We start from the raw sequence: 22,538 nt of genomic DNA on the forward strand, positions 1-22,538 counted from the left end.
CGCAGCGATGATGCCAAAAAACGACACTTCTGCGCATGCGTCTCAATACACACACGCGACATACTTTCACAATGGTCGATGTAGTTTAACACAAGGTCTAGCGAAGCTTTTCAGTCGCACTGTTGGCCGCAGAGTGATTGACAGAAAGGGGGGCGTTTCTGGGTGTCAACTGACCGTTTTCAGGTAGTGTTCGAAAAAATGCAGGCGTGCCAGGAAAAACGCAGGCGTGGCTGGGCGAATACAGGGTGTGTTTGTGATGTCAAAACAGGAACTGAACAGTCTGAAGTGATCGCAAGCGCTGAGTAGATCTGAAGCTACTCTGAAACTGCACAAAATTATTTTGTAGCCGCTGTGCGATCCTTTCATTCGCACGTCTGCTAAGCTAACATACACTCCCAGTGGAAGGCGGCATAGCGTTTGCACGGCTTCTAAAAACAGCTAGCAAGCGATCAACTCGGAATGACCCCCATAGCCCATGTGATCACAGGGCACAGCAACCAGCTGGAAAGTAGCAGTGATAATGAATGTGATATTCCCAGAAATATCTCAGATAAAAGAGGATGTTTAAATCCTCCCCCCAAATGTGTCTGTATTTTATGTGTGTCTGTAAAAAAGAAAAAAAAAACTAATTTTTCTTACAGCTGTAACATTCAGATCAGAGGAATAATTCCAATCAATGGAATATGTGATAAAGAAGTACCAATCTTTCAGGTACTTCTGTACTCAATGTCTCACAGTCAAATTCTATCACCTTATCGAAGAAATCAACCAATTCAGATTTTATTGGATGTTTGTTCAAACATTATTTTTTCCCCCTAAGTATGTTAGTTTCATTCCCATTTACTAATGAGTCAAACCAGCCATAATGTGTGCTCGCCTGATAGGCACCAACAGAACAGTGACACGTAGTGACAAACTATTAAGAAAGATGGCATAACACATGTATGGCTTTATTAATCAATAATCCAGCATCTAGCAGAGAGAACGCATATCACCTTAACTAATCAAATGAAGATTTATAAACAGTTTTCCACATAAGTATGTTGTCAGTGTTTTATCCTTGAATTGTTGTGTTTAAAAATGAATATCAATATGTGACATATGAAGAGTCAAACAAATGTTATGTAGATGATTTTCTTTTAGGTAATCTCAGAAACCTATCCATAAAAAAACGCACTAGAGACAACAGTTCACTATGAAAGACAGTTATTTTACTTATTTATCAGCAAAATACAAATTATACCTTGACACCAGCAGGAAAAACGTCTTCAATGTTTCCACATATGTTCACTACAGACAGCTGAATAAGGTCCCTTAAGATATACAGATGTGTATAACTTAGTTATTTAACATCTTGCCATCTGGGGCGACAAAGTCCTGCTTATGCCGCTGTGAGACGGTTTTATCGATGAGAAACGTTTGATTTCCCTCTTTTACAAACTTTCCATTTAATACACTAATAGAAATAAACTAAAAAATAAAACTAAAATTATACATAAATCCAACTAAAGCAATCCAAGCTAGAACAAAGTCACATGTAAAAGGTAAATGAGAACTGTTCGTAAGGAATGGATAACTCTTATCATTGACAAGACATGGGTATTTTATTGTTTAAAGTGTTAATTTCTGATAGATATTACATTGTTCCAGAAATCTTGGATTGGTTCACATCTTTGGTTAAAATAGGGGTGATTTTCTATGTGGAGCAAAATAAGGACAGATCTGGCATAAAGTTTTGCACTTGGTAAATCTTCACATGTGACACAGTGAGTTTAACATATTGTAACATTCATGATTCATGAAATGACGGTATCTGGACGGAAGATAGACAGTAGAGATCGACATCAGACTGTTGACAGTGAATAGGTTGAAAGGGTCAAAAGGTTGACAATTCAATGGTAGACATGGACTTTGGTCGACAGGGTCAAAACGTCGGCCTAACATCATGTTGACCATTTAACTGTTGACCTTTTGACCCTGTCAACCTATTGAATGTCGGCAATCTGGTGTCAACCTACTGACAAACTATATAGACCTGCCCAATTAAAATCTGGAAAAATGAATCAGGACTCAGAACACTAGGTTCACTTATTACTGTTTAGTCTTATCACTGAATAATCAAATTTGTCAAATATGACACCCCAGCCACAGATTTGGTTGGCCAGTGATCAAAAATGCCAATCATATCAATGCGGGATGTGGCAAGCTTAGGGAATTCAAAGTTACCTACTGCTAAGGTATTATAAAAAGGAGTGCATTGTATCCCCTGCAGCTGCCAGCATGGAATCTGGTTACTCTGATTACTCAACAATCAAATATCACCATTTGGCCACAGCTTTGGTTGCTTGGCGATCACATTTACCAACCATGTAAAAGCTTGACGTGGCAATCTAAGGAAATAAGAATTTATACAGTGGCAATTTATTCTCAAGAAGAGTGCGTTGTATCAACAAACGTAGAACCTGGAGGTCAATTCTTAAGTGTGGCGGAGATGGTCTAATAGTGGCTCAGGAAGATCTATCTATTACTGGCAAGACAGCTGTTTCTGTCAAATTTGGCAGATCACTATACTGAAATGCACATCCTTTTAAATGTGAAGAAATGTATAAAATAGATTATTATGCAATTCACAAAAATCCATTAGTTTAAGAAAATGAATATCATTCAAAATATTAAAGAAAGATTAGCTGCAGATTATGTGGACCTTGTTTTAGGAGTAAAATAAATGTGCCTCTATTTGGCCCCAAAATATTTTAGTAAATTACCCCCATTCACAATGCCTCAAATGTACAGCTACTGTAGTGTGAAATACTGTTACAGAAACAAATATTATATCAGTACTTTATTAAAACCTGTCTGGGTAAAAAAGAAAAGAAAAATGGAACACTGTGAGAGGGAAGACAGCAAGGGAGATGGCACCATCAGAACAAATGAAGAACTCTGTGTTTAGGCAACAGCCTTTATTCAGGTTCAAGTGGCTTGTTAAAAAAAAAAGAAGTAAAGAATACATAGAATTTAAGTTCCTGAAACACATGGTAAGAACAAGACACATCAGTATTCTTATATGTATGTTAGAGGTGGGAATAAAAAGCAAACAAAAAACACATAAGATATTAGAACTTGACATTTTGTTTAATAATGATTATGATTTGTCGCTCCTTATTACAGTTTACCGTAAAGTGGTACGGCACTTACAGTTATTACTTTGTTATGACAACAGAACTGTACATTTTCTGACTAATCTGTGTGCTAAGGGAGTTTTTCCTTTCAAAAGATAACTCCAAAATGAGTTTAGATGTCAGGTTCTAAAGTGTAAATAATAGGTTTACATGTCATTAAAAAATAAATTACCACTTGGGTTATTTAAAATGTTAAATAAGAATGCTGCCTATGTTATTCTTCTGTGTTGTTATATAGGATAAGTTTAAATTTTCAATGTTAATACCCCTGAGGCTCTGCCCCGAAAACACTTTGGGGGATATTCAATTGTTCGAAAAGTCAGTTGAGTGTCTGGTTTTTCCTATCTAATGGACAGGAAAAAAGAGACGCCGAACAGACTTTTCAAACCATTGAATTCCCCCCTTTAAATACAAAGGGATTGCAATAAAAGCAAATAAAGAGCTTTGCCAAGCCATTGGTTGGCAAGGTACAGTTAAGATAGTTAAAAAAATTATACTTTAGAGAAAGTGACAAAGTTGTGCTTTTATCTATTAAATGAGATCACCATTATGCTTTTACACCACAAGTAGGCAACCTAAGTTTCTACAGCTGTTTGGATCTACAAGTCCCAGCATCCTCTGGCTGGCAGGGTTTGCTATAACGCTTACGTCCATAATGGCTTTAGAGCTACAAGTCAGCCTGGGAATTTTTTACACCATTGTACTGAGGGCTAACTATCGTCCGTTTAATCTAAACTCTATTCCAATGTTATTGTGTATTCTTATCATTATGCAAAGCTCTGCTAAAATTGCACTTACATTCTAGAATCTGCTGGTTACGTGACTAACGATATTTTGCACTGTCGTTAAAATTACAAACTTCCTCAACTGTATGCGTTGCTGAGAAAAAGTTGCTAGGTAAACTTTAAATATGGCTATTTATCTTTTTTTTTTTTTTTGTTTATTATTACCTAGAAAGAACCCTTCAAAAAGGCAAATTACTGCTAACAATGCTTGTAAACTTGGTTGGTTATATTTGCATATTCTGGAGACAACATAATGTAAAGATTGTTTGTAAAATAGTAATTGTATTTTTCTTTAGTTACAGTGGGAAATGGATGTGAATTTCTTCTTGGTGACGTGTTACATTCTAACCGATGTCTCATATAAAATACACTTGGCCTAAAGTTTTGATATATGTACAATGGATGGCAGATCACCCAACTGGTTGAAAACCTAGGTTAATTAGAACATTTAACCTTGGTGGGTGGTTTTATGATTTCACTGAAATTGGACCTGTAGAATGGATGCAGTTTTACAAAACAGCTATCCCTATATAGTATGCTGCCGCACAAATATTAATTTTTCCCTCCGCACTATTAAATAACAAAAAATGCTAGTTCAATGTTTATTTTATATTAGAATGCTGTACACAAGCATGTTAATTTCACAGATTTTTTTTTCTTTTAGATTCTTAATATTATCTCATATAATTAGAAATACACATTTAAAAAAAAAAAATTTCTACAAAGAGAAAACAGTTAATTCTTTTAGCAAAAGCGTGGAGTTCTTCAATGGACCGAGGCGATATTTTTTTAATTTTCTTTTTTACAAAAAAAAAAAACCTTCATGTATTTATTTTTTTAACCTTTCAGGACTGTAAAATATTAGCAAAGCTATCAAGAAAAAAAACAAAAACATTTTGGCTTAAGTTACCTACAAAAAGCCACAAATGTTCTGCAAACTTCATTTAACCTTTTTATATGAAAATAAGCAAAATGTAATGTACATAATTTATATTTCTATATATTAAGTGATGTATACCCAGAAATGAACAGCAAAATATGTAAACTATCAGAAACGCCATTTAGTATGACCCTACATTTGTTCAAATAAGTGCCATATATTTGTTTCTTAGTATGTTGGTGTCTTTGAGTAGTTTACATTAATTAGGCGGCCCAGCCAATCTACAGTTATCCATTTTCCACCCGATGCCCAGTGCTGGGTCGGTCAAAACCCCTGTACATTTTACCATATGTTGCATAACAGCTGCTTTCTCTCATGGAAAAGATTTGCCAATTCTGGCAAACGGTTCCTTTATTTTGTCTATTTACATGTAAATAACGTTGAACCTGCAACATAACAACTAGCTATTGTGACAGACATTTTTCAAAGGGAGCACAACAGTGAAAAAGAAGTTAGCTTCAAAATCTATTTTGTACAAGTTTTCTGTTGATAGCTTAAGTGCTAAGCTTGTTCTTTCAGCAGTTCTTACCCCTATAATGGATCACTGAGGCATTTAAAAGTACTTTTACAAAACAGAGTACCTGACTTTATTTTTTTATACCCCCACACACGGCACATATAATGTATATCGACCCTCCCTCCCTGCCCAATTCCCATTAAGGTATAACACACACACTGCAAAAAAAAATTCTAATATATAAGGATCATATCATGTTGCCCATCCTTCAGAAAGCCTCATGCGCTTGACTGAGGGGCTTTCTCTTTCGTCCGGCGAAGGTCTGGTGAGTCCAATGGGGGAGTGGAAATCGTTCCGGTGGTCTTCTCGGTCGCTTCCGTCATACGAACTGCTGCAGCTGCTCAGGCTGTCAACAGGAGATCTCCCCGCATCGTGACGTGTGTGTTGAGGATATCCCGAGGGTGTGGTGGTACGGTCTCTAGGAGGAGAAACAGGTTCTGACTTGATGTGAAGGCTTTGAGTAGAAGGCAGGGAGAGATTTGTATTCTGAGATAAATGAGTGCTAGTGCAAGCTCTGTAGGAGGAAAGGAAACGCAGTTACAGTATGAGGAGGTTTAAACCGCCTCTAAACTCACTAATGCTCACAAAACAGGACAAAGCAGTTGAGGTATCAAGCAGTGAAAAGATGGGAGAAGTGGACCAGTGTAGAAGCAACCAATCACAGTAGCAGTGTCGGACTGGGGCATGGAGGGCCCACCGGGGGAATGCTGCTATAGGGGCCCATGCTTAAAGGTATATCTAGGTTCCAGTGGGGGCGTGGCCAGCCACCACAGAGGTTAGACTAACCATTACATGCTCTGTGCCCCTTGGTAAATATATAATAAACCAAATTATTGTGAAGTATAATGTAACATATGTATAATGCATTAATCCAGTGCACTAGGATAGTCTGAAACTTGATCCCTAGAGGAGGAGGAGGGCCCACAGGCAGTAGGGCCCACCGGTGGTTTCCCCTGTGGGCCAGTCCAACCCTGCACAGGGGCATCTATTAAGCATCTATCAGTAGCATCTATCAATTATAGATCAAATCTGATTGGTTATCATGAGCTACTTCTCCATTGGTCCAATTCTCAACTCTTTTCACTGCTTGATACATCAACCTTATTGTAAGCAGGAGGGATAATGATGTCTTCAGCAGTACGGTGCTACTAAAAGAGTATATACTGTAAATATGTAGATATATAAAGCTTGCGTGTTTTAACTAAGAAATTTGTGTTCATGTAGGACTAGTGTTAAGGTGGAACTAGTAATTAATACATTTTATAGGATCTTGGACAAAAAGGTTGCTTTCAAATTTCAATATAACATTCCTATCAAAAATACAGTACATTATATTAACTCTTTATAATCATGTGTGGTCAGCAGCTCATGATAATTTGGGCAAGAAAGCATGTACTGTTCATTGCTATTGGGAAGAACAGTGCTCTTGACTTAAACATATCAATTTTGTTTTTATTTTAAGGGAATAAACAGATTTGTGGCTGATCAAAACTTCATAAGGGATCATTTATTAAATATTGGCATAGTGCAGCAATATGCAAAACCTCCATGTCACATCAGGAAATCGGGAGTTAGCATACACTAACTATGCTGTCCTATTATAATGGATTCCTTCATCATATATACTAAAATGACATGCATCCCAGTATCAATGTGTTTGGTTCACCAATATATGTCCTTATTCTGTATATTGTGTAAAGATTTATTGGGTGTCATTACTACAAATAAAAGTGCATTATGTGACCATGCAGCTCAGTCTTGCCATATTTGAGAATGGGTTGGGTATGCGTGACCAGCGGCCAGGGTATCCTGACTTTTAGATGCCCGGCAGGGGGAGGGGGGGGGGGGGGGGGGGGGAGTGGAACAAAGTCCTTTGCAGGCTCTGTGGCATGTTAAGCTCGCCACAGTTTATATTCCCACTCTATGGGTGTCGTGGACAATAGTCCCTTTTAGTCGGCATGACAACTGTCGGGACTGTAAGGGGGCAAAATTCCAGAATCGGTATTGTGACCGCCGGTCACGTAACTACCTCCCTTTGAGAAAAAAAAAAAAAATATATATATATATATAATATATATATATATCTTTGTTAGAGTGAGGCTTCTCAAATCCAGTTATTGGGTACTGCTAACAGGACATGATTTCCTGATCTCCTAACAGAGTCGCAAGTAAAATATTGTAAGTAGTATCACCTGTGGATCTTTCAGTCCGTCAGTAAATAATATGCCTATTTGCAGCTAGTAGATATGAAAAATACGTAGCGGTACTTAGATGGATAAATATGAGAAATTATATCCTAGAATGCGTCTCATATCATATAGAGAGATTTGTCTGCCTACTACATAGATTTCAAGGAAAGCATATTCATATACTGGCAATTGTGTAACTGTAGTTTTATTTATTTATGAGTTGCCAATTTTTAATTAATTGTAGACTGTCAAACAATGTCCACAATCCCTGAATCTATAGTTGTTAATATCAGTGTAGCTGATTTTTATTGTCTATGTAAACTCAGACTGATTGAAAATATCTCGACTATCAAAATCTTTTATCTAAAAGTGCCACCTACTGGCAAATGCTGCAGTTTACATGTTATAGTTTCTTTTAACAAACAGTACATTCATTTATTATGTAGGAAGCATTTTAATCATACTCCACTAACAAAACTTGAAACAATAATTTATAACATACAATCAATTTTGAGATAAAACGTTAGCTAGAACATCTGTTTCCTGCAGACTGATACTGCAATACTGCTCTAAAAAATATTAGCTATTTACTAAATAACATTACTCTGTTTGAGATAATAATTGTTATATAGACCAACTAAATAGTGTAATTTATTGTCGATCAATCCTGTGGGAATTTCCTAACATTATTAATTAAAACTTACATTTAAATATGAAATCATTTTTAATCAAAACATATAATTGGCGGAGATGTTGGGGTACAATAATCCTATGTCGATAGGATAGATCACTAAATATGTGGTTTTATTATATGTTGATTCATCCGGAAAAATGAACCAACATCACTTTACATTGGCCCTCTCTGTAATTAGCAGCGTGAAACAAGCAATTTGAAAATTATATAAATGCAGCCATTTTTTGACAATAGCTTTAAATGATTAAGATTCTAAGTATTTATGGTAAGCTAATTACCGGAAGATATATAAATGCTGGCTAGAAAAATTACAAAGAGCACAGCAAAGTTAAATCCATATATGATTACAAATGCATTGTCCTTGTGCAACATGTAATTGTGAAGCACTTTAGAATGTTGCTTTGTGCTAGCCTTTGTAAATATCTACAGTACGGCAGTGTACTAAACAACCCTGACATTTGCATGGAATTGTGTAAAGTTTGTTTAGAAAGAAGATACTCACAATTCACTAGCTGTAAATAAATTTCAGGGTAAATTTACTAAAGGTTCTAAGGAGCCTATTCATGAAGCAGTGAAAAGAGTAGCGAAGTGAGCCTGTGGAAAAGTTGTACATGGCAACCAATCAGCTGCTCCGTACAATTGTATAGTATGCAAATTATAAATGTTACTTCAATGCTGACTGGTTGCCATGGGCAACTTCTCCACTGGCTCATTTCTCCACACAATTCACTGCTTCATGAATAGACCCCTAAAAATGAAAAGTGGTGATTCTGCCCATAGCAACCAATCCGATTCTGTCTATCATTTTCTAGGATGCAATAGAGAAATGACAGACATAATCTGATTGGTTCCTATGGGCAAGATCATCACTTTTCATTTTTGGAAACTTTAGTAAATGTATTCCTACGTATCTATCTGTTTCAGTTTCCAGATGGGCTCCCTTATTTTGGGGAATAGGGGGCATTTTAGGAAATAGTGGTAGTGCAGCTTTAAGTAGTACAAGCCCATTAATCTAATAAAATTTAGTTTTTTATTTCTCCAGTATATAGATACAGGTACTGTAGTTTATTTAAAATTTCTTTGTTTTTCTGAGTGTGCATGTAGGCTATATTTTTTTTATATTTATGTTGAAACAATAATTTTTTAGTCTGGGTAAACCGTGATAAGTTGGATGGATCTGCCATTTTGCCAGCCTTTAAAACTTTCAGTGTAAACTCGATCTGATAGAGATAATTCTACAAGTTCCACATTAGAAGGATCCAAAAGCCAGAGCTTCTCAATGTGGTCTTTCTAAGTGACTTCCCAATGTGGTCTTACTAAGTGACTTCCCAATGTGGTCTTTCTAAGTGACTTCCCAATGTGGTCTTTCTAAGTGACTTCCCAATGTGGTCCTACTAAGTGACTTCCCAATGTGGTCTTTCTAAGTGACTTCCCAATGTGTTCTTTCTAAGTGACTTCCCAATGTGGTCTTTCTAAGTGACTTCCCAATGTGGTCTTACTAAGTGACTTCCCAATGTGGTCTTTCTAAGTGACTTCCCAATGTGGTCTTACTAAGTGACTTCCCAATGTGGTCTTACTAAGTGATACACTTTGTATTTTAAATTAATATCTGCCCAGCTGCCTGCCTTTGGTATTTGATGAGCTATTAGCAGGACAGAACTAATAACGGTCTCCCTTCAGTGCCATTAGACTGTCTTATGCTTTACAAATTATTAGAGAGCATATTTATCAAATTGACCTGAAAAGATAGACTTGTTATTTCGCTTTCGCTAATCAGGGGATTAAAAAAATTTCAGGCTCCATTTTTGTAACAAACTAAATTGTGATGCTCAGTTTCCTGGCGATATTTGCCAGCAGCAGCAAACGGATATTTAAGGCAACTGCAGCCAGTTGGGGTCTCTTCTGATCATTCCAGACCTGGCATTGCTGGGACACACTTGCGCACTACACTGGAAACGCAAACCAGTGCAGTCTCAAATAGAAAAAAAATAGAAAAAATTAGAAAATAAGTAAATTGTAAAAAAAAATATTTTTTATTTATTTATTTACTATAGAAAAAATTAGTAGTAAAGAATTTCTTTACCACCATCCAAAGATGACGATCACAGTCGGAGGACAGCAGCAGTATTTGTGCCATCACTGTCCTTGTTAAATTTAGAGTATCTACTTTGCATGGAAAAGCTAAAGCAGGAGATATTCTCTGAGATGACCATCTCTGGCTTTAGCACTTGGTAAATAGATAAAGCCCTAATATCAAGTTGGAGGGTTTGTGCATAGTATGAAAGGCAGTTTCTTATTTATGTAGGAACTAGAGACATCAATGAGGTATAAGGCACTAAGTTCCTCATGCCTCAGTGATGTCACTAGTTTAAGTAAGATTCAGTAGCTATAAAACTGATGTGCAGAAACCATTTTGTTTTTTCCTGTGGAGAAAAAGGAGACATGGCTTACTGGCCAAATGGTGGAGCAACATTTAGTGAAGGTGGCCAATGTTTGCAGCATAAAGATGCTGCACAGCCATGCCTGGATTAGGACTAGTATAAATTGCTATTCAGAGGAAGAAAAATCCAGAGCAGTGTTTACAGAGGCAGGGCATTTTAACCCATTCATTTTTGCTGACGTTTTTGCCCAGTTAATCTGCATCCATAGGAGCCAGCTCTGAGGATATATTGGGAGTGCTCAGCTGTGGGTGCTTGAGCACTCCCAATATATGTGCTGTCACTAACTATGTCTATGCATGCCATATGGGCAAGGGGGAGAATGCGAGTGCCCCCAATCATTTAGAAAACTTGGCTCTTATGTCTGCAAATGCTTTTAATAAATATCCCCATTGTGCATAGTACACTCATCCTTCACTGTGTACAGAGGGACATAGCTTACCCCAACTGGCTGAGAGCGGATGGAGGCATGTTGTGCAGATGATGATGATGTTGTTGCCAGCCAGTAACTGAGCCAAGGTGGAGGGCACTGGTGTTAAACCCAGAGAGAGATGACAGGTCTGCACTACTTAAAGAGTATTCTGCAATAAATCACATAGAAAACAGGAACAATTCAGGATTATCTCGTGACAGTATTTATCATTAAATACAAGCAAATGCATACTTTAATGCTGCAGTGATTCTGAACTTGAGTCACAATATATTTAGCAAAAAGGTTTTTTTTTAATCTGTTTTCTGAATCACAGAGGACGGCAGACTAAACGTTGTGTGTTTAGTCGGTTCCATTAGCATCTGATACCTGATTGCATGATATTGCACAATTGGCCTAATATTGCTGCATGTGACTCAAACTGTGATGCCCGTTAATGACCAAACTGAAATTGATCAGATAAATATCTACTGTGTTAGTAAATGTGACCACTATGGGTCTCTCTGTATAGTCATCTTTTGGTTATATTAATAGCCCTTAATATTGCCCAAAGAGGGCTGGTGCTCAGCCTAATGTGATGATCTCATCTAATGTGACCACCAACATGTGAGACTTAACTTGACATTGATATTTCCGTGTGTCATTATCGGCCATGTGTGGGAATCTAAATGGCAGCAGTATTATTAGATAAGTTAGTCGGGTTTTGTTTTTCATTCCTTTACCTGCACCAACATAAAATCTCAGAAAACTGTATGTACAGTTTAATTGTATTATAATATAACTTGGTACAGGTCTGATAGACATGCTCAGAAATTAGTAATTAAGGGCCAGAATTGTAGACTGCATGGCAGCAATTGGCACCAGAAAATGGACTGATTTCCCAGAATCCACTTGTTCCTATGCATTTGTGAGCAATGCTGCAGATTAGCGCATAGTGGTGTTGTCAGTAGAGCAGCTGAAGTGGGAATCTGACAGTACAAATGACATGCAATACCAGCACTCACAGGAATCCATTTAAGGTGGAATATTTATTGACTCTAATACCACATTCACAACTAAAATCCGGCTCCAACCTTGGACAATGAACATAAGGTTAGTACCGGCAGGGTCGGACTGGCTCACAGGGAAAAACCCACCCCCTCCCCCCCTCCCCTAGGAATCATGTTCCAGAATGTGCACATATATTACATTATACTGCACAGAACTATGGTGTATTATCTACAATGCATTGCTGTTATTAATCTGGTACATTATCATGCACTAGCAGTATTTGCTATACTATATATATATTTATCAAGCATGAACTTTCTAATGGTCAGCCAAGCCTCTGTGGTGGCTGGCCACACCCCCTCTAAAGACTGGCCACACCCATAAGCGTGGGCCCCTACCACTGCATTCCCTGGTGGGCGCTTCATGCCATAGTTCAACACTGGGTGCCAGGTTTTAGGTTACTTACCCCATTTACACCAATAGATAGACCCAGGGTATTCCCGTGTCGTTGCCATTCACACCGTGATGTGGGTCTTCCATCAGTGACCCAGGTCTTCCATCTAAAGGCCAGTACTCACGGCCCGATACGGGAGAGATGTGTGCTGAGCGAACCGCTCAGCACACATCTCTCCTGGCGCTCAGCACAGCACGATCTGTGCTGAGCGTGCGGGAGGGGGCGCTCATTTCACCCAGCGGGTGAAGTGAGCGACTCACTAGATTGGCCTGCATGCAGGCCAATCTATCAGCAGCGATAGCGATGCGCGGGGCTGCGCATCGCTATCGCTGTGAGGGCTACACACGGAGCGATCTTGCTGAAAATCGATTGCTTAGATTATCGCTCCGTGTGTACCCCCCTTAACAGTGGATACTTGGAGATTATGTAATCTCCAAGCAATTCTGAGCCCACCAATCAACTCCTTTTAACCACGATGACCCGGGTCATTCCTTTGACACCGGAGGCTACCCGTGGCAGAATCGTGAATAACCCTGGTAGCGACCAAGTTCGAGGATGTGGCAATTTGGACCTGGCTAGACCCTTTCACAATGAACCAGGATCTGGGTCATCATGGCTTGCCCCTTCAATTTCCCTGGTTTTTCGCTCAGTGTGAAATTTCATATGCAGATAATAATTATTATTATTATGAGTATCATTATTATTATTATTATTATTGTACTATGTTCACTTAAGAAACATGCATGATATGGCTGCAAATAATGAATTTATATTATATTACTTACCAGTGCCGTATGTTGTTGAAATTGCTGACGGGTATCCTCCCATCCCTTGCCCAGGTAAAGTAGGTGTTGCCACAGGAACAACTGGTGTAGCCAATGACTGAGCAGATTGAGAGTTATTTATCCTTTGATTCTGTTGAAAATAGGAGACATAAAGAAAAGAACATCAACATTATTTGTGTGTTTGCAAGGTGCATAACAATATTCCTTTTTTGTTTCTAAAGAAAAAGAAGCACTTCAACATGATACAAATTAATCATTTAGCATGTGACTTTCATGAACTCTTCCAACCCTATCATTTACAATCTTTCAAGAGACCAAGTGTCGCCATGGTAACCCATTACATCAGCTTCTCCTAGGCAATTGAACTTGCCACAAGTAAAGATTGCTTTATTGTGGGTTGAAAACAGACCATGTGGAAAATCGATGAAATATGCATACTGTACTATCATTGTTTCTTTATCATTCATATGCAAAAATATCATTAAAATTACCAGCAACTGGGCTAAGGCTTATTTCACTGACACCTTTGAATTGCTATTTGCCGTAGTTAACAGGATGAACAGCAGATGGCAGTAAAGTTCCTAATATTACCAGTATGGAATGTTTCACATTATTAGACAGCGTGTATATATTTCAGCACAACTGTCCATTTAAATCACAATATTAAATGTGGAAGGCTCATAGGACAGTACATCTAAGAACTGAGACATTATTCTGATTTTATTAATAATTAGTGACCATTATGTTATATAAAACAATCTATTTTTTCAATAGTTTTGAGCTTACTAATTTGTTTTACAGATTATACACAATTAATAGAATTGAGCACTAAACAGACTTTTAAAACACATTTGCCACTTACCAAAAGCAGATCGACATCCTCAGACTGAGAGCAAGGGAAAGGAGTATTAATTAAGAATTAGTAATGATACATTATTAATAAAGATGAAATTATTGTTGAAATATAACATTACATGCAGAAGACTGGCAGCAGTTATCCAGTATGACGCATGCAATATTTTAAAAGGCCAGTGTTAGTGTAGAAGACATATTAGTAGACATATTAGTACCCAACACCTCTACCACATACACACACACACACACACACACACACACACACACACACACTCACTCCTCCTGATTACACCTGGATGTCAGAGTGTGAGACACTGGGGTCATTTCGATAATCCCATTGGAGATCTCAATCTTAAAGGTACAAGGAATACATCACAGAAGGTGACATCCTGTCTTAGGAAACATAGCAATAGAATACAGTAATTGTATACAGACTTATATTAACTATAATTATGTAGTGTGCTATCTGTTTGGTAGTTCATAATACTTTTATAAAAGGTGTAAATGCAAAAAAACATGCACTAAAGAATATCTATTTCTAACACAAATGCATGCATACACACACACACACACACACACACACACACACACACACACATTTTAAAGCACAGTATGTCTAGTGGTGTTTGAGTGCAGCATAAACTCCATTAGACAGACAGCATACACTCCGTTAACTCAAATTTAGAGTACGTCACTGATTTGGCCCAGGTTTTCATACATATAGGAGTATCACTGAACACATGGTATACAGTATGTATAAATCTATCTAACACAAACTTTCAATTCATACAACTCTTATTAAATATAGATTGTGGGTAAAATGTCAAACACCCAGCTGTAAACACATGTATAACAAGCATGGTCTTTGAGGCACATCAAACATGCCGCATACATATTTCATAGTGTACATTAGCTATGCAGCTGGGTTAAAAAATAAATATGACAATATATTACCACGGAGGGCATTGTATTCTTGCTGCCGGGTGGAATAAGAACTCGGAGGTCAGGTTTGCGATTGTTCATTCCCAAGTTCATTGGCGGTGGCGATTTTGTTTGCATATTTTTATTCAAGTTACCAGATGAGACCAGCAGACCTGGTGAGTTACGATGATTGCCATACCCATTACCTGTTTCAACATAAGAAAAAAAAGAAACTTTGTTATATGTTAAACGTCTATTTAATGATATATACAGAAACAGCAATATACAGATGGGAATCCATTAACAACTACATCAGTGGTTCTCACTGTAGGTGAGATGTTTCAAGCTTTGGAGAGAGAGATAAAGTGGAGTAGTTGCTCAAAGCAACCAACCAGCATCTTCCTGTCATATCAAATACTGTGCTAGATAAATGACAGAAGCTGATTGGGGCTTTGTGCAACGTCTTCACTTTATCTCTCACCAAGGCTTGATACATCTCACCCACTGTTAAATGTGGCTGACTGCTCATCTCTGGAAATGAAACAGTTTAAACTTAAACCAATGAAAACTACAACCTGGATAGCTCCACTGAGCATGTATTGTTCAGTGCAAAATATTTCCCAGTAATTTCAATTTTTTAACACTATCATTTCCATAATTAACATATTACTATAAAAAGCGCAGCTGATCTTAATTTTATGGAAAAACAAGTTCAAAACAAAGGTATGCATCACTCTATAAATGATCACATAGGGGGTAATTCAGACCTGATCGTAGATGTGCTAAATTTAGCACATCTACGATCAGTTTTTCTGACACGTGGGGGGACGCCCAGCATGTCAGCTTCCCCCCCGCACAGGTACATCAAACGGCAACATTTTGTATCTGACAAGTAGCTCCCTGCCAGCGCAGCTCCTGTGTGCTGGTAGGGGGTTAACCGCAGTATCATGTGACGTCATGCCTCCTTTGTCTGGACCACGCCCCGCCAACGGCATTCTAACGCCGTTGACACACCCCCTCCCGCCCAGCGACCGCCTCTGCCTGATTGACAGAGATGCACTGCGCATAGTAATTCAGACTGTGATCGGTGCTGCTGAAGCAATGCAAACTGAACTACCCCCATAATGTGATCCTGTTGCCCCTGAAGTGAGGTATAGCGCCCCATTTCAAAGTCACTAGATAAATGTATGTTTAAAGAACACAGCTGTCTGTGAGATCAGTGGCATAACTAGGGGGGTGCAGGTCGCACCCATGTGTCACCAATCGGAGGTGATGACACCAAAATGCCGGCTCTTCTGCAGTGACAGGAGCCGAGTGCTGCAGTGTGACATACTCCTGCAGCTCTCTGCTCCTGTCACAGGGGAGGAGCCGGCAGTATGCAGGCACTAGTCTCTGGGGTGGCAGCCCAGCCCGGCACAACCCTGGAGTGATGTAATCAAGAGTCCCTGCAAGGCCACGACCCTTTAAGTCAGGCCATGTTCCTTTTCAGGGTATGTGGGGGGGGGGGGGGGTGCAGGGTGTGCACAAAGGCCGGGTGATACTACTGTGTGAGATGTAAGACATCAACAAGTGATTGACCCACTTGAAGACCTGTGTTGACTTCAGGATGAGAATGCTTAGGCGGAGACTTGACAAAGTGGAGCATGCTGACATGACAACAGATTTTAGGGGAGATGTATCAAACCTTCATAAGAAGAAGACTGGTGGAGAGGTTGCATGTAGGAGCCAATCAACTTCTAGTTGTCATTTGATAGAATTTACTTGATAATTGATAGCTAGCATGTAATTGGCAATGTCTGTACTTATAAGGTTTGTAGTGTATTTTGGGGGAGGAGGTGCATACATATCCACTAGGACATTGGTTCCCAAACTCGGGCTTGAAGGACTCCCAACGGTTCACGTTTTACAGGTCACCCAGCAGGTGCACAAGTGTATTTATTACTCACTGACACATTTTAAAAGATCTACAGATGGAGATCATTATTTCACTTGTGATTCTGTGAGACCTGGAAGACATGAACTGTTGGGGGTCCTTGAGGACCAGGTTTGGGAACCACTGCCCTATGTCATACGCCAATGAATGAATGTAGGCAAGGTGATTTGACTACAATGTAATATAAATATTTGAGTTTGGAGGAATAGTTTGAAGCTAAAGTGGGGAACACACTGGTAGATATATCTGGCGATCAATTGATCGGTAGATATATCTATGGACGGATCGGGCAGTGTGCTGTGCATACACACTGCCCGATCCGTCGGGGACTGATGTCATGAGCTGGGCGGGCTTGTACACACGTCCGCCCAGTTCAGCTGTCGATCACCGCCGGCTCCCGCAGCATGTGTACGGGCAGTCAGCCGACCGCCCGTACACACACAGCGATGCACCAATATATAGGTAGATATACTGGCCGTCAGCTGTGCTGTGGGGCCGACACAATATATCTGTGAACTACGGAGTTCACAGACATATCGCCCGTACACACTGGCCGACGGACCCACGATATATCGGCCGTTCAAGGGAACGGCCGATATATCGGCCAGTGTGTACCCACCTTTAGAAACATGATTGATGGGTGATAGGCTACTGTGTATAACATTACACACAAATACACTCAGACCCAATAGGTAGAAAAGCCTTTATTTGCCATAGCATTAAAAGCTCAATTTCCATTAAAATTAATATTGTTTGTGTGCCAATTTACAAAAGGCAGGGGAAATGATAACTCGGACTACACACATATATGTACACTTTAATCCTCATTAAATATAATATATTTCATGTTTGGCTTTTGCTATTCCCATTAAATAGATGGAATATTTTCTATGCAGATAAAAAGAACAGAGGTGCTAAAAAATGTTCACATGCCTCATTATTTCCAGACGCTTCATTTCCACAAGGCTCCTAATTTCTAGAACAAATCTTTCCTCATTTCTTCTCTATTGAATTCCTGCAGCACTAAATCAGCACTTGATTGTTTCCTATTAGTTACAGATCCACTACACTTTGTTATCTCGACTTAAGGAGCTGCTGATTCCGTTTGCATGCTTGTGTTTGATTCTACTTTCTTATGATCGAAGCACTAAGATACAACATAGTTTATGAGAGGATGCCAACGTTTATTATATAGTTTCTAACAATCAAGCCAACTTTGGGAAAGAAAAAATGGCTTTGTGTGAGGCATATTTATTTCACAGGTAGTTTGAACGTTACGAGATGATTTTCTAGGATTATGAAACGGTTGTCAGTTGTTTTGTACGTCTCTTAGATTTTAAAACTTTCTTCCTTAGCCAGGAAAGTCGATGTTTGCCAGCTCGTTGAAGCTTGTGTCAAGTAAAGCTTAGGAAACCTATACTTAAATATTATAGTTTTCAGCCCCCAAATGAATATGCTTTAAGAATTGTGTGACATGAAGAATGTCAAATCTTCTGTTCTGTCCCACTGACATAAGAGCCCATCCTTTGAAAATCAGAGATAAATAGAAGCATGTGGTTCTCACAAAAAGAGATTCTGCTTCAAAAACCACTCTTTAAACCTCATCCTCAGAGCAGTGTACAAAATTGTGGTGTGCTCGCAAACATGTGTAGCGGCTGCAGAGAAAGCTATTAACTATGTAGCATATTGTGGATTCTCTATGTTGGTTCTTTGTCAGGGACCTCTGCTTTAAGATTCATGGGGATATTATGGACCCACGGGCATCCCCTAACAAAGATGTCGACAGAGAGACGACATCCTCCTCTTTACATGCTGTGTACAGTAAATCATGATATTGTGTAAACAGGTAAAGTACAAAAATGCACAATTTCAAAGATACTTGGGGTTAAAAAGAGTATCTGTCAAATGCAAACCTTTATCCTCAAAATCAATAGTAGAGGCACCAATGGCCATAAAACGCAAAAAAAAGAAAATGTTCCAACCACTGGTGGCTCCAACCAGGACATCTGACTGTCGCAAACCTGCACATGTGTACAAATCAACAAGCAGGCTTCAAGGGACTGCATCAGCTGCAGCCCCTAGGGCAAACTTTATTGCAGGGGAGTGGCTTCTCATGGGAAGCACTCTCTCTCTCTGCTAATTGCAGTCCGGATTGACAGTCCCAGAGGGTGGAAACACCTTCCCACCCCACTCGGGACTGCTTGTCTGGCTGTGAATAGCACAGAGCATTTCCCATGGGAAGTTACTGCCACTGCTAGGCAGTCCCTGCAGGTGTCAGATTTTACTTGCAAGCTGCAGCCTTATAGCCTTTTGTTAGATTTTGCCATTGGACCCAACGATTCTGACAGTTCCGATTCTGGAAAACTTTTCTGCCATTCTAGTAGATAGGTGTTTCATGACATGTGGTACCAAAAAATATGTTTCTGTATTAAAAACAGGTCAGTGTTTGGTATGGACATGCTCCCAACGAGCAGCACCTAAGCCGCCCTACTAACTTTGGAGACCTCTGAATATTGCAGAAAAAGTACCTGACATTCTATGTCTCCAAATAAGATCAGTAGTGTTGCTAAGTTGAAGCATCGCAATAGGAGACATATAACATTAAGTGTTAAGTCCTTAAATTAATGTAACACATCATGGAAAAGCAGGAAACCATTATTGCTGGCAGTGATCAGAGGTAGACTTCACACTTTAGTGTCATGCAGCGGTGGCTCCTACTTACAATTAATAGGTTGGCTGCCACTACCCCGTGCCCTCAGAGGAGATGGGACAGCCAGGCTTGGGTCCTGGCACCTGCGTAATGTATCTGGCAGGTGACAGGACCGGTGCATGTGCAGACGCTGCGGTGCGACTGCACATGCTCAAACCCCTGGCTTCTATGGACTGCATCGGCTGCATCCCATAGAAGCCGGATTGGGCTGTGCGAAAGGCTGAGAATGGCTTCCTACAAGAAGCCAGCTCTCTGCTTATCGTAGCCTGGGCTGGTAGTCCCAAAGAGAGGAAACACCTCCCAATGGGACTGCCTGTAGTGTGACTGACAGGTAGGACTTCCAATAAGAAGTCACCGTTAGTCACAGTGAAGCCAGTGCAATCACATACACTATCTGGCTTCACTGACACTGATCATGGTGGCAGATTTTACCTGGGGCAGCTGCAGTCCTGCAGCCTATAGGTAAAATCTGCCACTGCTGATAATTAAATGGAAAAAAAAAAACTAAAACCAAAATAACTGTGAGCGTAACAGTTAATAAATCATATCTTACCTCAAAGGGAAAAATCCTTGAAATACAAAAGGGACTACTCCCTGGATGAACACAATCATGCAAAACATTATTACTAATACTGGCCCTGTTTTCTCAAAGTCTATGAAGATATAATGTGAGAAGATAAAGACAATTATAATGTTCTCTCTATATTAGGTTAACCTCGGAAAACATAGAACATATTATTCTGATCTTCACACTGAGGTTTAGGCTGACATGTGGTTAGAATTAAAGGATAAGGTTATATTTGCAGACACATTTTTTTTACATTTATTTTGGCTTTAAGTGTTCAAAATAAATCCAAATAACCCATAGCTTGTATTTTTTCTCTCTAGAAAAGTGTATCTAACATGTCCCTTTGCAAATACTCAATATACAGAGGGCAGAATGCCTGAGGTCCATGCTTGACCCCACCAGCGCGATACTAAGCTGATGTCAATGGTTTGAACTGGGTTCTTTGTTTGATTCACTCAGTACAATCCCTTCAGGTTTATGTCACTGGCAAACAAAGACTATCCGCAAAGAGGAATTTTCCTGGAATCAAAACGTAACATCAATGGCATTCCCAGTTATAGTAAATAGCACCGTTGGTGTCTCTATTAATTAGAATTGCCCATATTATTACTAGAAATGTATTTGATATATTATACAATTTATTTTGACCCAACCTTGGCACAATTAGCAATTAGATAACTTCCCCCACTTCATATAACAATATTACACTGCCTGCAAATGTTCATCTGTTCAGATTAACAGTAATTAAGATGCAAGATTCAAAGAAAATATACATTCTAAAGTATTTTATAAATATAATATCAGTGAATATTAAGAAGCGCAATAGTCTTGTTTGAAGTTAACATAACAACAGAGTGTTGATACAGAAGTGGCACAGGAGCCAACTTATAAAATTGTTCTGAAGTTGATCTTGATGCCAAACTACCCCCTAACCTCCCCCCCTCCCACAACCAAGACGGTTCTATAAAATTCATGTGCAGATGCGGTTAGTTGTTATAATACAGCAACACAAATATTGTTGGAATCGCTCGGCTTCCATAGGTTTGGCTCAGACAAAAGACACAACATATACAGGTTGAGTATCCCTTATCCAAAATGCTTGGGACCAGAGGAATTTTGGATATCGGATTTTTCTGTATTTTGGAATAATTGCATACCATAACGAGATATTATGGTGATGGGACCTAAATCTAAGCACAGAATGCATTTATGTTTCATATACACCTTATACACACAGCCTGAAGGTCATTTTAGCCAATATTTTCTATAACTTTGTGCATTAAACAAAGTGTGTGTACATTCACAGAATTCATTTATGTTACATATACACCTTATACACACAGTCTGAAGTTCATTTAATACAATATTTTTAATAACTTTGAGTATTAAACAAAGTTTGTGTACACTGAGCCATCAAAAAACAAAGGTTTCACTATCTCTGTCTCACTCAAAAAAGTCAGTATTTCGGAATATTCCGTATTTCGGAATATTTGGATATGGGATACTCAACCTGTAGTACAAATTCAGTGTAAATCACCCAAAACAATTTAAAATACAGAAAAATCTAGGCAACAAGCTTAAGTAAATATGAGACGGATCAGATGGCTCTTTGCTCATGTTAAGTCCCAATTTATATCAAAATCTGCGTATGACTTTTTTAAAGTTCACATAATTTATGTAAAAGACAGTGGTCCCCAGTGGTAATTAATCATCCCACTATATAAAATGAGAAATGCCTTTTTGTCAAAAGAATAACTAGTGTGCTTTCCAAAGTGATTATGAAATATATTCCATTTATCTTATTTTTATATTATTGTTATATAATGCTCTCTTTAAAAAGCTGCATTGCTGTTTTAGTGCGATGAAGACATTTAGAGCTGTCGTCATGGATTTTCTAAGCTGAGAATAATGTTACATAAATACTTTATCATCATTGTCAAAAGGTACAGTGAATCACCAGTGGAAGGGTGTAACAGGCACTAAACGGTTAAAGAGAAAGAAACAAAAAACATTTACATTTGAAAGAAATAAAAAAACGGAAACATGAAGAAAAAAAAATGAAATGTATGGTTCAAGCCTGCCCTAAACCTATACTTTACAATTACATTCCGTCTGGAAAATGATCAAATTAAATGGGGCTCTATGTGCTG

At 38.7% G+C, this 22,538-nt stretch overlaps 1 protein-coding gene across 17 annotated transcripts in view; it reads right to left on the reverse strand.

Moving 5' to 3' along the window:
• Nucleotides 1-1,189: 1,189 nt before the first annotated feature.
• MEF2C (myocyte enhancer factor 2C) overlaps nt 1,190-22,538 on the reverse strand; it is a 382,771-nt gene continuing 361,422 nt past the window's right edge. For 10 of the 17 annotated variants that reach the window (XM_063963979.1, XM_063963978.1, XM_063963984.1 and 7 more), the window contains 5 exons: nt 15,211-15,383; nt 14,264-14,287; nt 13,402-13,531; nt 11,185-11,323; nt 1,190-5,935 (listed from right to left, as the gene is read on the reverse strand). In XM_063963979.1, the coding sequence (XP_063820049.1) occupies nt 5,614-5,935; nt 11,185-11,323; nt 13,402-13,531; nt 14,264-14,287; nt 15,211-15,383 (788 nt within the window). In that variant the 3' untranslated portion in view covers nt 1,190-5,613. The remainder of the gene's footprint in view (nt 5,936-11,184; nt 11,324-13,401; nt 13,532-14,263; nt 14,288-15,210; nt 15,384-22,538) is intronic. The other 7 variants (XM_063963987.1, XM_063963988.1, XM_063963986.1 and 4 more) reach the window with 3 other exon arrangements.

This window comes from Pseudophryne corroboree, chromosome 1, assembly GCF_028390025.1.
Source record: "Pseudophryne corroboree isolate aPseCor3 chromosome 1, aPseCor3.hap2, whole genome shotgun sequence".
In the NCBI taxonomy this organism is placed as follows: Eukaryota; Metazoa; Chordata; class Amphibia; order Anura; family Myobatrachidae; genus Pseudophryne; species Pseudophryne corroboree.